Here is a 17,042-nt window from a genome sequence, read left to right as displayed (position 1 = left end):
GGTAGGCCTACTGCCTGTGATCTCATCCACTCATATCTGGACGTCTATTCTTTGCCCCTCTATCTAATTTGCTGACACAGCTGTCGGAGGCTGTACCCTCTCTATCTCTCTATGACTCTGGCTGTACCGTGCTCATTTTTAACCCATAAGGACCCACGGTGACACAGGTGTCACATGTACTTTACATGTTCTGGACATTTTCATATAAAGCTTTATCCTGGTGGGTCATGTGAAAGATCGAGTAGCCTCCAGCTGCAACGCGGAGTGAGCCCCTCACTAGACTCTGTGGCAGGCGCGCGCTGATTGGCGGAGAGTACGGAAGTTAGCGCTAGCGTCACTCCACATTGGGCCTAGCCCCTTCCCCTTGACCAAGCTCGGTGTGTATCTCGGGCGTGCTGGGCCAATTATTTAAAAACCCATGCTGATTGGTGCTTGTGCAAGACTAGAACACAGGGATCTTTGATTAAACTCCTGCTATTAGAAGACTAGACAGTCAGGAAAAGTACATTTACAAGTAGAAACCTTTTTACTTTTACTTACTCGAGTGTTTTTACTGCCAGATACTCTGACTTTTACTTGAGTAAAATTGACGGTACCCATACTTTCACTTAAGTATAATTTCTGGGTACTTTTTACACTCCTGCTGGTTTGTCACAAACCTGGAGTCCTTAGTACAAAAACCACTGACACCAGGTAAGAGGTTTGGTTCTTTAGATGCTGGAAGCAGAAAATGTGGTCGCATATGTGTAAGTCGATGGGCATGACTTAATATAATGGAAGTACTTTATTAATCCCAAGGGAAATTCGGCACCACAGATCGCTCACAATAAACATTTGATTTAGATACAGTCAAAGATGAATTCTAAAATATACAGTAAAATTGAATGTGTGATATAGGCATATTTTTCATCTGCCAGAACTGAGATTTCCCCCCTTGTTTTTCACCTTTCCCAGAGACTGAAGATGTCTGGCCGTGGGAAGAAAACAGTCATCAAGACCAAAACCTCGACCAGCCGTTCTAAAAGGGCAGGACTTCAGTTCCCCGTGGGCCGCATCCACAGACTGCTCAAGAAGGGCAACTACGCTCAGCGTGTGGGAAATGGCGCTGCCATTTACATGGCCGCCGTCTTAGAGTACCTGACCGCGGAGATCCTGGAGCTGGCTGGGAACGCCTGCCGGGACAACAAGAAGAAGCGCATCGGTCCCCGACACATCCTGTTGGCGGTGAAGAACGACGAGGAGCTCAACAGACTTTTGAGCGGGGTCACATTCTCCGAGGGCGGCGTGATTCCTAACATCCAAGCTGCCCTCCTCCCCAAGAAGACGAAAAAGGGCTCGAGGGAGAATGCTGATGATGATGATGATGACGCTTCAGCCAAAGGCGCCCAGTCTCAAGAGTTCTAGCCTAATGATGATAATTTTTTTTAACTTTTACAATAAAATTGGGTTTTATATGCAGCTTTGCTTCCTCCCTAATGATTTAGCCGTGTCCCTTTTCCAAAATGCCTGGGTATAATTGTTAAATTGGTTAAAATATTAACTTTATTCAGTTATAGGCTACTCGTAGCCCCTTTCGTGACTGCTGATGCACGTCTTGCTGTGAGGCGTGCATCAGCAGTCACGAAAGGGGCTAGGCTACTTGTAATACATAACATCTAATATTGTACATCCTCCCCATCGCTTAAAGTAGAATTACCCTCTGGATCTCTTGTAGGGAAAATTGCTTTACTACAGTGTAGAAGGAGCTCACAGCCAGCTCTGCCAATATCGTCCGGCCAGAGAGGCATTATAGACCACTGCACTTCCGTGTTACATGGAGCTTGTGGGGATAAAATGATGACGTTGATTAGAGCCTTGACGTAAGTGGTTGTAGCTACATGTCTAGGCTCTAATCAACATTAATTCACGCGCTACCTCCCCATGGATGTAGGATGAATGAAGCCTTTAAACATGAATTTGATTTACTTGATGTCACTTATTAGATGCAGTTTACAATTTCTCTCAACAACTAAACGCATCACTTCAGTAATATGTCAGAGAATACACGTGGCAGCACAGTTTGCGGCCACCCTGCCCCAAATAAAATGCACAATTACTCTGTAGTATTTATATATTTTATACCCAGTTTAATCACCTCTGCATTGTATGTTACTATTGCACTTTACTGTTACATTTGCACTCAGGATGTTGTTGTTGGATGTTGTATTGTTACATGCTGTATAAGTGTTTTCACGGCACGTCATCAAACCGGAAGTCGGCCATTTTGGAGATACTGAACCTAAACAACGCAACCAAACTCAACTGTTCCTGGTCATTGTTGCCCAAAATGGTCAATTATTGCCGTGTTTTTGGCTGTACTATCGGTCGGACCGGGAAAAGCATTTGGAGTACTTCAGACTGCCAAAAGCTATTACAAATCAGGGATAAGAGTGGAAAAACTGAGGCAAACACCCCCTCCTCTGTCATCGATGAGCTGATACTGTGCATCGCTCACCCATCCACACACCATCTGGTTGTAGGCATCCAAACCTTTGTAAGATACCTCTTAACCTGCGCCCCCAAAAGTGGCAATTTTAGTTTTCATTTGAGGACTGCATACTTTTTTGCAAACCAAAACAACATACTTATAGCACATGCATGAGCCTGGTCTCTTTTTTTGAAAGATGACATTCTGAAGTTCCAGAAAGAAAATTCACTTTTAGTGCTAATGAAATAGAGTAACATAGGTCTGAACTTGAGTTGTAGAAAAACTTGTTATTCTGTAGTAGTTAGTAGTCCAGAGGTAGTATTTCCCCAGAAGGTGGTATGGCTTAGATCCATAGCCTGAAGCCTTATGTAGTACATGTCCAAATTTCATAAAGATCCATTCAGAAATTAGTGATTAGGAGTGATTTTGGTAAACTGTGTACAAAAGAAAAACTCAGTTTTCTCAGACTTCAATTAATTCTGCTGTTTTTCTCTTCCTGTTATCGCTCGTTAGTTTTTCACCTAGATCCATGATTCATACATCCCCAGGTGGGGTATCATTGGAAAGCCACACTCATTGGCTACAACCCTCCACAATCATTTTCAAGATTGCCAAATGATTGACGGAACTAGAGCCCCAAGAGTCGGGAGGGGTATTTTGCACAATACCGTGTACTTTGCACAAGCCTTAAATACCGGCATGTAACTCGAGAACCGCCGAACGGATTTTGTCGGATTTCGTTGCTATCGACAGGCAACAAATAATTAAATTCAATGTTGTATTACAAAATATGCACACCCGAGCCAGTAGGGGTCGCCAAAGTGCCGGTGGGCAAATCGTCCTATGTTAAGAGGTGTCTTCATCTGTGTATGGGCTTGGTGAAAAAACTAGGTAGTTCACAATGTCAGGATAGGCAATAGAAGGCAGAATTGTCGGGTTGTAACTCCAAAATGAAGGAGCCAGCTCGTACGGATCTTCACCACCTATTAGTCTAAATGTATCAGAATATTGCGCCCTTTCCTGCCGACTAAGTTCTTCTCTGTAGGTTCTAGCAGCTTTCCTGAACTTTTCAGTGGTTTAGACATCCTAAAAATCTACTTAAATCAAACATTCAGCGTGCAATCCATTCTGATGTTTAAATCCCAGTATCTCCACAATGTCCACGCATCCGGGTTACTGACCAAATAGTGATGTTGGTGCAAACACTATACATTTGAATCTAATCTCATTTTGAGGTCAGTCGCAATTTCATGTTACCTGTTGAATGGGTCAGCAGGGTGCAGATGCAATGCTGACCCTCTCGCTGTTTTGCACACGCCTTCTAAGGAGCTGGCGGGCATGTATGCAAATTCAGGTGTACGAGAACGTGCTAGTAAGAATGAGTGACGTTCTTCATTCATGGGAACCCAGCTGCGATGATTTTGGGCACTTACAGAAACAGGATTTTTGTACATTTGTTACTACAAACTTTTTACCAAGATAATTACAAAGGTACTTAGGAACATGTTCGAGAATGAGGACCAATGTTAGGAAGATGAGTATGTGTTGAAGGCAGAGGTTCTGTGTAGGATTGTTAGTAACTGTCTAACTGCATATATAACTGTTTACACTAGTAACTGTCTAACTGCATATATAACTGTTTACACTAGTAACTGTCTGACTGCATATATAACTGTTTCCACTAGAGGGCGCTCTAGGCGGAGACACTCAGGAACACCGCCAGGTGGCGAGTATAAATAGTGGTGTCTCCTCCCCCTTCTTTATCTTTCCCCCAGTCTCTCAGTGAGAGAAGACCTGTAGTGTTACTGCTCTGCCATGTGAATAATAAACCACGCCAGTTAAGGCTCAAGATAGAAACCATGCCTCTTGACCACATTATTGTCGCCCTATAGCCGAATTCTGTTAACAGTATGACTGGTCATAACAGGTGTTATTTTTAAACATACAGTATATTAGATTAATAAGCACAGAAAAGACACATCATTAAATGGAGCCCATCTTCAAATAATACTGGTGATGATGAAAATAAAAGTTTGTGAACTGAAAAAAGTTGGCAATATAACTACATGTTTGTGTATTTGGAGGCATGATATTACAGAATTAACTGAATATAACAGTTATGTGTGAGTTTTGATGTTATAACAGAATTTGACGTTGATGTTTTTCCAGTACAAATTACAATGTGATATGATTTGTATCTGTATCTTTTTATCTCGTCTTTATTTTTAAAATGGCCATGGAACTATTTCATTCAAAATGTATGTATTTTATTTGACTTTTTTATTACCACTGCAATGATTCTTTTGATTAACTTAAAATAATGTATATATTGTGGACGGCGGTATAGTAAAAATCCATACCTTTGCATGGATGGTAAACCCTCATATTCGGTATACCTTCCAGCCCTAAAAGTAATGTTATTCAGTAATTGACTATTCACTTCACTGTGCCCTCACCCTTCTGTCAGATTACTTATAGCTGATTTCAGACAAATGATCACAGAAAAAAAATATATATTAGAAGAAATTAAACAATAAAATGTTAATTAATTACACATTATGACTTTTCAGTGGGTTTTATTTTCTTGAATTTCACTCATAATTTGTTATCTGTCAGATATGTTCTTCCAAACTCTAGTGTTAAACAATCAAGCACAGGCACACACACAGGTCCGCACAGCACACAAAGATCAGCTCTTCTAAACTAAGAAAAAATCTACACCTACTGTACTACTACACCTGTTCCTCTTTATGTTAAAACTATAGTGTTCTTTACTACACCTGTTCCTCTTTATGTTAAAACTACCCTAGTGTTCTTTACTACACCTGTTCCTCTCATGTTAAAACTACCAGTGTTCTTTACTACACCTGTTCCTCGTTATGTTAAAACTACCAGTGTTCTTTACTACACCTGTTCCTCTCATGTTAAAACTACCCTATAGTGTTCTTTACTACACCTGTTCCTCTCATGTTAAAACTATAGTGTTCTTTACTACACATGTTCCTCTCATGTTAAAACTACCCTATAGTGTTATTTACTACACCTGTTCCTCTCATGTTAAAACTATAGTGTTCTTTACTACACATGTTCCTCTCATGTTAAAACTATAGTGTTCGTTACTACACATGTTCCTCGTTATGTTAAAACTACCCTAGTGTTCTTTACTACACCTGTTCCTCTTTATGTTAAAACTACCCAGTGTTCTTTACTACACCTGTTCCTCTCATGTTAAAACTATAGTGTTCTTTACTACACCTGTTCCTCTCATGTTAAAACTACCAGTGTTCTTTACTACACATGTTCCTCGTTATGTTAAAACTACCCTAGTGTTCTTTACTACACCTGTTCCTCTCATGTTAAAACTACCCAGTGTTCTTTACTACACCTGTTCCTCTCATGTTAAAACTACCAGTGTTCTTTACTACACATGTTCCTCGTTATGTTAAAACTACCCTAGTGTTCTTTACTACACCTGTTCCTCTCATGTTAATTCTTCTAGGTCGGCTTGAGAATCATGTTGGCATTCGGGGTCTCGCACTAGCTTGGTTTAAATCCTATCTAACCGATAGAACACACTGCGTGGTCTATAATGATTTAACATCTGAGACCCTCCCAGTGCAATGTGGTGTCCCACAAGGCTCTGTCCTGGGCCCTTTGCTATTTTCGATTTACATGCTACCCCTCGGCGATATCATACGCAAATTTGGCATAAACTTTCATTTTTACGCTGATGACACCCAATTATATATACCTATTAAGCCAAATGATTCCTCCCAACTACAAAACCTTGAGGCCTGCTTGCTTTCCGTCAAAAAATGGATGTCGCAAAACTTTCTACTCCTTAATGCAGATAAAACTGAGATGTTAATTGTTGGCCCCCCAAACCACAGAGGCCTGTTTCAGGACATCTCCCTCAACTTTGATACCTGTCATGTATCCCAGAGCTCCACCATAAAAAACCTCGGAGTCATTTTTGATTCCTCCCTCTCATTTAATGCACATATAAAAAATGTCACCAAAATTGCATTCTTCCATCTTCGTAATATCGCAAAAATACGCCCCATTTTAACTCTGGCTGATGCTGAAACCCTGATTCATGCTTTTGTCTCATCACGTCTGGACTACTGTAATGCACTTTTTTCAGGCCTACCTAATTCAAGCATAAAAAATCTTCAACTCGTGCAAAATGCGGCTGCACGGATACTAACTAGAACTAGAAAATTTGATCACATCACACCAGTTTTGTCCGCGCTACATTGGCTTCCTATCCAAGCCCGCTCTGACTTTAAAGTGCTACTCCTCACCTACAAAATTTTAAATGGGCTTGCACCGCTCTATCTATCCGATCTCATCTCCCGATACTCGCCCGCTCGTGCTCTGCGCTCACAAAATGCGGGGCTTCTATCGACCCCTAGGGTTAAAAAGAAATCCGCCGGCCACAGAGCCTTTGTCTACCGCGCTCCCTACCTGTGGAACAAATTACCTGCCGTCATCAGGGGCGCCTGCTCTGTCGAAGCTTTTAAATCCCTGCTTAAGACTCATCTTTTCTCTCTCTCCTTCAACCTACCTTGATCTCACCTGGTCGGGGACTGACCTTTAGATTAATCTGTGTAGTTTAGTTATGGTACAGGCTACTACATGGTACCACTGGGTAGTTTACTATAGGGTAGTTTAGTTAGGGTACAGGGTACTACATGGTACCACATAGCTCTACATGGCACTACATGGAACTACATGGCACTACGGGGTACTACATGGTACCACAAGGCACCACAGGGTACTACATGGCACTACAGGGTAGTACAGGATACTACGGGGTACTACATGGCACTATGGGGTACTATAGGATACTACATGGCACTACGGGGTACTACATGGCACTACAGGGTACTGCATGTCTGCTCCTTTGCAGCACCACAAACATGGGAACTCTCTAACTCTTCCTCCCCCCCCCATCTCCCTCCCCCCCCCCTCCCTCCCCCTTCTCTCTGAGTTCAAGTTCAAGTTCAAGTTCTTTAATAGTTGTCATACAGAAGTACAGAATACTTTCATACAAAATGCTTCTTACTGTTACGCTCCAGAGACTGTGCTAGACAAGATAGTATCAAATAACATAATAACATAATATAGCATGAATTTAGAAGAAGAAAATGAGGTCACAGTGTTCGGTATAGACATATGTACAATGTTCTGAGTTACCATATAATATACAATACACAATACTATGCAGTGTACTAATGTACAGTACTATCTAGTGCAAAGCAGAAATGGGATGAGGTACAATTTTAGGTACAATTTACAGTAAGGTACCCGTCTCCTGGCGCTGACTAAGGTGATGGATGCCTCGGGGTCTTGGCCAAGCTTGTAGTGACTGCTCTACATGCACCTCCGAGGCCTTGGATCAGTTATTCACCGCCGTCTGTCTGTGGTCCTGTCAACTGATTAACAGACTGTTAACAGATTAACAGTCAACGCGGTTTCATTGCTATAGTGTTCTTTACTACACCTGTTCCTCTCATGTTAAAACTATAGTGTTCTTTACTACACATGTTCCTCTCATGTTAAAACTACCCTATAGTGTTCTTTACTACACCTGTTCCTCTCATGTTAAAACTATAGTGTTCTTTACTACACATGTTCCTCTCATGTTAAAACTATAGTGTTCTTTACTACACATGTTCCTCGTTATGTTAAAACTACCACCCTAGTGTTCTTTACTACACCTGTTCCTCTTTATGTTAAAACTACCCAGTGTTCTTTACTACACCTGTTCCTCTCATGTTAAAACTATAGTGTTCTTTACTACACATGTTCCTCGTTATGTTAAAACTACCCTAGTGTTCTTTACTACACCTGTTCCTCCTTATGTTAAAACTACCAGTGTTCTTTACTACACCTGTTCCTCTCATGTTAAAACTACCCAGTGTTCTTTACTACACCTGTTCCTCTCATGTTAAAACTACCAGTGTTCTTTACACCTGTTCCTCTCATGTTAAAACTACCCTAGTGTTCTTTACTACACCTGTTCCTCTCATGTTAAAACTACCAGTGTTCTTTACACCTGTTCCTCTCATGTTAAAACTACCCTAGTGTTCTTTACTACACCTGTTCCTCTCATGTTAAAACTACCAGTGTTCTTTACACCTGTTCCTCTCATGTTAAAACTACCCTAGTGTTCTTTACTACACCTGTTCCTCATTATGTTAAAACTACCCTAGTGTTCTTTACTACACCTGTTCCTCATTATGTTAAAACTACCCTAGTGTTCTTTACTACACCTGTTCCTCATTATGTTAAAACTACCCTAGTGTTCTTTACTACACCTGTTCCTCTCATGTTAAAACTACCAGTGTTCTTTACACCTGTTCCTCTCATGTTAAAACTACCAGTGTTCTTTACACCTGTTCCTCATGTTAAAACTACCCTAGTGTTCTTTACTACACCTGTTCCCCTCATGTTAAAACTACCCTAGTGTTCCCCTCATGTTAAAACTGGAGGCGTGTTTTTGCGGACCTCCCAAACTTTCAAACTTTTTAGATGAAGGAATGGGTACAATAGGAGACACGCCTCCAGTTTTTCAAAAGTTTTTGACACGCCTCAGCTTCTGAGCTGAAGGCGTGTTTCTGCGGACCTCCCAAACTTTCAAACTTTAGACTGTTTTCTTTATGCGTTTTTCTTTTTCTTTCTTTCTACCACAAGACGCGGCCACTGATGGGTCCATGGGACTTGGATAAGTCCTGTGGACCCAACTCTGGCCACTGACCACATGAGCGAACGGGTACATACGCACACAATACACGGCCACTGATGGATCCGTGGGACTTGGTAAAGCACTATGGACCCAACTATGACCACTGATAAAAACGTAACTACACTAGCATTATAAGACCTAAACATTGCTACCTACCATACAAGTGCATTGGTTTAGTGCATTTCCGGTTGCCACTGAGCGGAAATGTTTGTGCGGACCTGTTCTCCCAAACTGGTAAGCAAATGACTGTTTTTACGTTATTTTCATTTTTACGTTACTATTATTATTATTATTATTATTATTATTTTTTTAACATTGATCTTAACTGATCACTATGACTTTATTGCTTTTATCGTTATATATGCCTATAATTGTGTACAGCACTTTGAGCTACATGACATGTATGAAAGGTGCTTTATAAATACTTACTTACTTACTTACTTACTTTACTACACCTGTTCCCCTCATGTTAAAACTACCCTAGTGTTATTTACTACACCTGTTCCTCTTATGTGACGTTTTGATGATGTGGTTAATTCTGTGGGGGTTATATGCCTTAAGTGTAGCTTGTAGCTATTATCATATCCACAACCATTTTCATAAACGGAGAGCGGCCCGACGTGACTATCCCCGTACCACCAACCCGCGGGAATATTACTGCGGTCAAGCCAGCCGTCGTTCACTTTTGCGTGATCAAACCAGCCGCCCCTGCATTACACACATACAAAAACATACATTACACACACACAAACATACATTACACACAAACAGACAGACATGCATTACACACACATTCTCACCTTTGATGGATAAAATAATCTATTACTATTACTAAATCTAAAATATATTACTCAACTCAACATCAAAACTACTTAGCCAATCATTTAATACTTGAAAACATGTAGGGCCTACACTTGATTAGGCTAAACGTCATCCCTGGATCACTGTTGTGCTGCTTGGGAAGTATAATAGACGCCTTTCACATCTGGAAGTCGTCCACTGATGACGGGCTGCAGAGAACCAGGACGGCACTGAAGCCGAATCCCATCCTAAGCCTGAGGCGTAGCTGGAACCCTCGAGAAGACAGTCACCTGCTGATCCTACAGCATCCCCTCGGTCAAAATCATTAGAAATTATAAAAATGATCTTTATGAAGATCAGCTGTGTTGATTTAAGTGAAGTGGTTTTACAGGATGAGCCGCGGCCCGCACCACATCAATGACACTGGCCTTTATCCTTTCATTTGGGGTTAGGTTACCACTGCAAAGTCAGCCATTGTTGAGTCCGTTTGTAGAGGTGAAATCTTGTCACAGCGTGAACACTGAGAAAACTAACTACCGGGTATATCGTTTATCTTTAATTAAAAAGCTGCGTAGTTCCAACACAGAATTTCAGCTTTGACTGGATGGCTGTGGAGAGAGAGAGATGTTGTGGGGGATGGCTAGGGCCGCAAAGGGAGAGCTCTCCTGTTGTGAGGGCTGTAGTAAAAAGCGCCACAGAGGAGAGGCCGGCCTGGGTGACTGAAGTGATCAGGGCCGCGTCACTACAGACTCCACGCAGAACACACCTGCTGATGGCCTGGGTGACTGAAGTGATCAGGGCGTGTCACTGCAGACGCCACGCAGAACACACTGCTGACCCCACAGCATGACGCCCCCTGTCAATATCATTCGAAATTATTAAAAAAAATATATATATATCGATGGAGCAATATAGCTTTATGAACATTAGCTGTGTTGATTTAAAGTTACACGCCAACATTTTGGGAAATTCTCTAGAGACAAGATAGATACCAGTTTCCTCTCTGTGCGATCAGTAGAAAGCTACCTGGCTGCACGTTAGCCTAGTTTAGCACAATGAATAGAAGCGGACAAGGCCGGTTAGCCTAGGCATTGTCCAACTAACACCTCTCCCGAAGGCTAACCGGCCATGTCCGCTTCCATTCATTGTGCTAAGCTAGGCTAACGTGCAGCCAGATAGCTTTCTACTGAACGCACAGAGAGAAAACTGGTATCCATCTTCTTATCTCTCTCTGGAGAAGACGGTAAGCAAATTTCCCAAAATGTTGGCGTGTTCCTTTAAGTTAAGTGGTTTTACAGGATGAGCTGCACCACATCAATGACACTGGCCGTATCCTTTCATTTGGGGTTAGGTTACCACAGTCAGCCATCGTTGAGTCCCTCCAACCCTCAGACGAGCCCGGCGATAACGCAGGAGAGCGTTTGTAGAGGTGAAATCTTGTCACAGCATGAACACTGAGAAAACTAGCTATATAGTTTATCTTTAATTAAAAAGTTGCGTAGTTCAACACAGAATTTCAGCTTTGACATTTGATTGGTTAACAATAACAATACTGTAGCGACCCCGGTATCGGGTCATTGGTCAGCCGGGCTGTCACTCTGCTCTCTACCAACCCGGGGCTTGCAGGTTTTCATGCAGACCCGCGGGTTGGTGGAAGGGCCGACCCGGGGGCGGGTTAGGAAGTTGTCTGGTAAACGACTATGAGAGGTGATGATGCACCCAGATGTTGTACTGTGCCGGGTTTTGAAATAATAAATCAGTGATGTTTGAAACGGCAACATTTGTCGGCGAGTCATCCTCGAGCCGACATTACAATACCACGACACGATTCAGGGCATACAATTAGTAAGAGACAACAAATAGAGGCATTCAAGCAGTTTTCTCATGTCAAAACACTCCAACAATTAACACTTGGTAGAAGAGAAACGAGACATATTTGACCTCTGCATTATATTATATTAGGGAGAATACATTAATCCTCCATCTCCCTCATTCAAAGAGAAGTTTCCATTCATCATTGAAGCATAAAGATTACCAGACTTTTCCAGTAGCTTAGTAAGAGCAAAACCGTCTGCATAATTGGTCAGTTTACATTCTGAAAAATGTCATTACTTCGGTCACTCAAGTTCCCCATCAACTGACTTGCCCAGTAAAAAAAAAAAAAAAAAAAAATAAGATAAGATTGATTGAATATCTCCCATAACTTCCTCTGTAGGATGACAGTACCATATGGGCCCACTGCTTCAGTTCAGCCAAATTCTGGTAGAAGACTGGGTCTAGAAGTCAATACCATTATAACAATCCATGTTGGTTTACTAACCTGCGTTGATGAACATATCCCATAAAAATACCATTGTGTCATACCGACACATCCCAAGCAATACACAAAGTGTCAGGGACATGACACAATAGAAGGGGTATTTCAAGCAAGAGGACTGCCAGTGCCTACTTAACCAGACAACTGAAAAATAATGAAATATAATTGGAGATGTTTGGAATTAAGTGAAATTAAACTCCGATATTAGTTTTTCAATATTACGATTTCTCATTATTGCTATTTTCTAGTTACTGGCTCTGGTTGAGTAATCCTGATTCCTGTAATAGCCTCCTGGGGTTATTTCCCAAAGCAGGATTACAGTTAGCCAGACAACTATCCAAAAATATCACTATACTACAGTTAGTTCAGATCTCACATACCATTGAGTGCCAAAATTGCCTGATAATAAACAACCTAGCAACACTGTTTGTTAACTGCTACAAAAAAAAAAAAAAAAAACATGTATCAATAAAACACCTGGAAAAAAAACTGTGGTATAATAGCAGTAATACATTCAAGGATGTGCTATACCATGGTTTTTACACTGCTGTGCTGATCTATGACACTCACAGTATTGCACTCCCTCTCGTGTCTTATTGCTTATTATCAATATGTATGACCAAGGCGCTATAAATAACATTTCTATGTAATCCGTTTTTTAAAATACATCCACAGAGCTTTTAGGAAGGTTTGGAATAAAAGTATTGATTAATGAATCATCAAAAAAAAAAGTTTAAAGTCCAAAATAAATGTTGTTTACATGTTGCATGTATCCCCTCCCCTCCCTACATCCCATTTCCCCATGTGGAATGCACCGGATTGGATGAATTACATGCTGGTGCTCTAGTGCGACATCTAGTGGCTGAATGTTATCTATAGCACATTTAACCCTTTCACTACCACACTACCAAAGGGTTAACCCTTTCACAACCACACTACAGAAGGTTAACCCTTTCCCTACCACACTGGTAGTGAAAGGGTTAACCTTCTGTAGTGTGGTAGTGAAAGGGTTAATATTCAAATATAGTTTTACAGATTCAAAAACCAACAGTTAAAACCTTTTCAAAGTTATCTGGCTGGCTTGCTAATCCTGCTTTGTGAAATAGTGACACCCCACCCTCCAGTTTTACAACAGGAACAACAGATATTGCACTAGTAAGGGGCACAGGTCAATGTTGGTCATGCGAAAACTCCACCTGCAGCAGAGGAGGCCATACAGGGGTCAAAGGCCGCAGCAGTGATGCTGCAGTATTAAGGCTTGTACCTCCCAACCATGACCCGGTTCAACAGGTTCAGTTTACATCAGCAGATAAAGACATCGTCCACAACTGAACCCTCCACCAGGGGAAACCTGTTTCAGGATCCAGCGTCTACGCTTCGTTTGAAGGAAACCATCAAGAGACTGGGAAGCACTAAGGATGTGCGTATCATTAAAAAAGCATTTGCTGTCCTCAATGTTCAGATGTTCTCACATTGAGGTTTTTCCCCCTCGATGGCTTTCTGTACAAAGTGCATATTTTCTTCTTTCATGTCCAGTCAACTCGGGGAGAGCCAGTCGCATTTAAAGCGTACACTTAGAAGGTGCCTCGTTGGTTAAAAATACAATCAAACCATTCAAATGCTCCCAAAGGTTGAAATACTTCTCCCGAGGAGGCGTCTTTTAAACCAATCACATTTCAGATTCCAGTTCAATGTATAGGCGATCCTAGAAGGCGGTGATACACTGGCCAACTTCCTGGTAAACATCGTTAGGGAACGCTGGACAAACAGATGTCTCAACGGGTTTGTACAGGTTGCATGGCAACCCCATGTTGCGCAGATACATTCTATTGTATATTTTCTCCCTCTCCGACTCAGTTTCCTGTCGGCAAGCACATTACACCCGCCACGTCGTCCAACGTATCGCCACCCTAACATGTACTGTAGGCAGGACAACAGAACCTGTCTGTACTGTAGGCAGGACAACAGAACCTGTCTGTACTGTAGGCAGGACAACAGAACCTGTCTGTACTGTAGGCAGGACAACAGAACCCGTCTGTACTGTAGGCAGGACAACAGAACCTGTCTGTACTGTAGGCAGGACAACAGAACCTGTCTGTACTGTAGGCAGGACAACAGAACCTGTCTGTACTGTAGGCAGGACAACAGAACCTGTCTGTACTGTAGGCAGGACAACAGAACCTGTCTGTACTGTAGGCAGGACAACAGAACCTGTCTGTACTGTAGGCAGGACAACAGAACCTGTCTGTACTGTAGGCAGGACAACAGAACCTGTCTGTACTGTAGGCAGGACAACGGAACCTGTCTGTACTGTAGGCAGGACAACAGAACCTTTCTGAAGCAAATCTAAAAGAGGGCAGACAACTTAATCCACTAGGGGTGTAACGATGCATCGATTAATCGAAATGCATAGATTCTAATGTGACGATTCAACTGCTTCGATTTGAATATGTTAAAATCAATTATAATGGGAATTAATAAAAAAAAAAAAAAAATTGTATTGTTTTTATTGACCTATAGTCCATTCATGCTGAGTGAATCAATTCCCCCAGCCACATTTGTGTATTCAATTTTTTTTGTCGAATTAACTGATAGAAAATGTATCGAAAATGTATCGAAAATGTATCTAATCTAATCGTGGTCAAATGAAGAGATTTCATGATGCATTGAATCGTTGCCTGGATAATCGTAATAGAAATTAATCGTTGTGAGGTCGCATCGTTACACCCCTATAATCCACATACAGACCAACAGCAAAAAAAATAAAAATTGCCTAAATTATGGGGAATTCACTGAAAATATCTATAAATATAATTGACTCTTATGAGCTTGCATTTGACCATTTGGTTGTAGCGATGTGTGTAAAATGCATATTTCTTTAGCCTTTTCTGGACTTTCCTCATGAAACTTCCCAACGAGCCCTTAGAAACATCATAGGAGGCACTTTTCTGTTATCGAGGGCAGCAGGACCATACATGTCCCTTTGGGGGGAAGTAGTGCTTAAACAGAGCCTTTGGGAAATTCTGTCCATCAATGAATCTAGCCTCAGTTAATATAGTTGGTAAGCCAGGGAGAAAACTGTGTTTCCAATAAGATAACTCTTCTAGGATTGTAAGGGGGTGGGGGGGGTAAGTTGATTTGATTATCAACCGTCATGCATTCTTTACATTGTATAATGCATTTTAAACAAGCTTGCATAGTCCCAGGGTCATGAAACATGCTCTACAACACACGAGGGACAATGTCAGCTACCTGTTATTGAACAACAGAAGTCCGACAACCTGGAGACTGTGACTTTTATCCGGGGGAACTGATGCTTTGTATATTTTGGTACTACTTTGTCATTCAATGTTACTTGGTTTGACTTGGTAACAGAATCATTCACACTATGCATCTCCTTCCTGTAATAGGTAGAAATCTGTACCCAATCTCTGTAAAGTGCTGGGTTTCGATGAAATGGGCAGATAACATTCTGTTGGGGCACAAGGAGTCAAGAGAAAAGAGGAGACGGTTTGTCAAGAGAGTACGTGGAGGAGACGGTTTGACACAGAGAGGTGTTCTCAGAAAACATAACGGGCAGTTAAGACCGTGTTAAGACTGTGACGACGGCGTCTCACAACTAGCCACCAGATGGCGCTCATCAGGCCTAGGTCAAGAAAAGCATGCGCCTGCCTCTGAATCAACTTAAAACGTCTCTGTTAATAAAGTCAATAAAAGCTATGGGGGAGAGGAGAGGGGGGGAGGGGGGGGGGGGGAGAGGAGGGGGGAGGGGTGCAAAAGGATATAAAAAGAAAGATTGGCATCCGTAAACCATACAAAATCTGGTTTTGTTTCACCCCCAAACGACAAAAGAATATCAAGAGTACTGTCATGGTGTCTTTGGCAGCACCGCCCCGCCACAACAGCAGGGACATCCATACGAAGGTCCGGGTCCGCCACCCCTCACAAGTCCTCGCCAGTTCAGAGGCCGGGTTGGTACTACCCCGCCTGTAGTTAAGGCCACCGATGGTAGATGCATTGTTTTCATATTTTAAAGGGTCACATGTCAACAGATGGTTGGGGGAGTCGGGGAGCCAGAGAGCCGGGGTCAAGCGGGGGGCGGCGGCCGCAGATTGGACAGCAGCGATTGGACAGCAGGCAGCGCCAGTAGGACCCTCCCCACGCTCCCTCCGGCGCGATAACAGGCGTATCCCAGCATCCCCACCACGGTGCCCTTGAGCGCGATGCGTACGACCCAGCCGAAGCGCGACGGAGGCGCGACGCTTTGGGGAAAGAGTGGAGAGAAAGACCAAGAATAATTACACTTCAAAGGCACGATATGGAGCCATAATCCAAAACGTGAACAGATGATTAGCCCCGTCATTAAAAATAGAAAAGGAAAGAAACTGTGTTGGCGTCAAAACCTGGAGCTGTTCCATTGACTATAAATTGGAGAGTGAATTCATAAAGTATTTGTTCGACCGTGTATATCTAGATAAGCATTACTACAGAAGTATGAATTTGAGAATGTGCCTAGAACCCTGTAAAATCACACAGTCAGGCTCACATTCACAGGGTTCCTGCAGGTTTCGACAAGTTACAATTAAGACCCTTTTAAGACCACTAATTGAATTGTTGGGGGGGGGGGGGGGGGGGGGGGGGCTGATTTACAACTTACTTTGCAGCCCGGACATTTCCCCCGAACAATACAGAGAAGTTATTGTAAC

The 17,042-nt window shown here is 42.2% G+C and overlaps 2 protein-coding genes across 2 annotated transcripts in view; one reads left to right on the top strand and one right to left on the bottom strand.

The window, feature by feature from the left end:
- Window positions 1-963: 963 nt before the first annotated feature.
- On the top strand, window positions 964-1,404 carry LOC311245314 (histone H2A, embryonic-like; the record flags this gene model as incomplete). The annotated part of the gene is made up of 1 exon (XM_084335150.1): window positions 964-1,404. One exon carries the CDS (start codon window positions 964-966, stop codon window positions 1,402-1,404), a length of 441 nt encoding a protein of 146 aa, XP_084191276.1.
- Window positions 1,405-11,495: 10,091 nt separating this feature from the next.
- The window catches only part of trabd (TraB domain containing), a 35,891-nt gene continuing 30,344 nt past the window's right edge, over window positions 11,496-17,042 (bottom strand). Inside the window, exon 10 of the mRNA XM_084334868.1 lies at window positions 11,496-16,598. Within this exon, the coding sequence (XP_084190994.1) occupies window positions 16,424-16,598 (175 nt within the window). The 3' untranslated portion in view covers window positions 11,496-16,423. The remainder of the gene's footprint in view (window positions 16,599-17,042) is intronic.

This window comes from Notolepis coatsorum (assembly GCF_963971535.1).
Source record: "Notolepis coatsorum genome assembly, chromosome: 18".
In the NCBI taxonomy this organism is placed as follows: domain Eukaryota; kingdom Metazoa; phylum Chordata; class Actinopteri; order Aulopiformes; family Paralepididae; genus Notolepis; species Notolepis coatsorum.
This window is presented reverse-complemented; position numbering and strand designations above follow the sequence as displayed.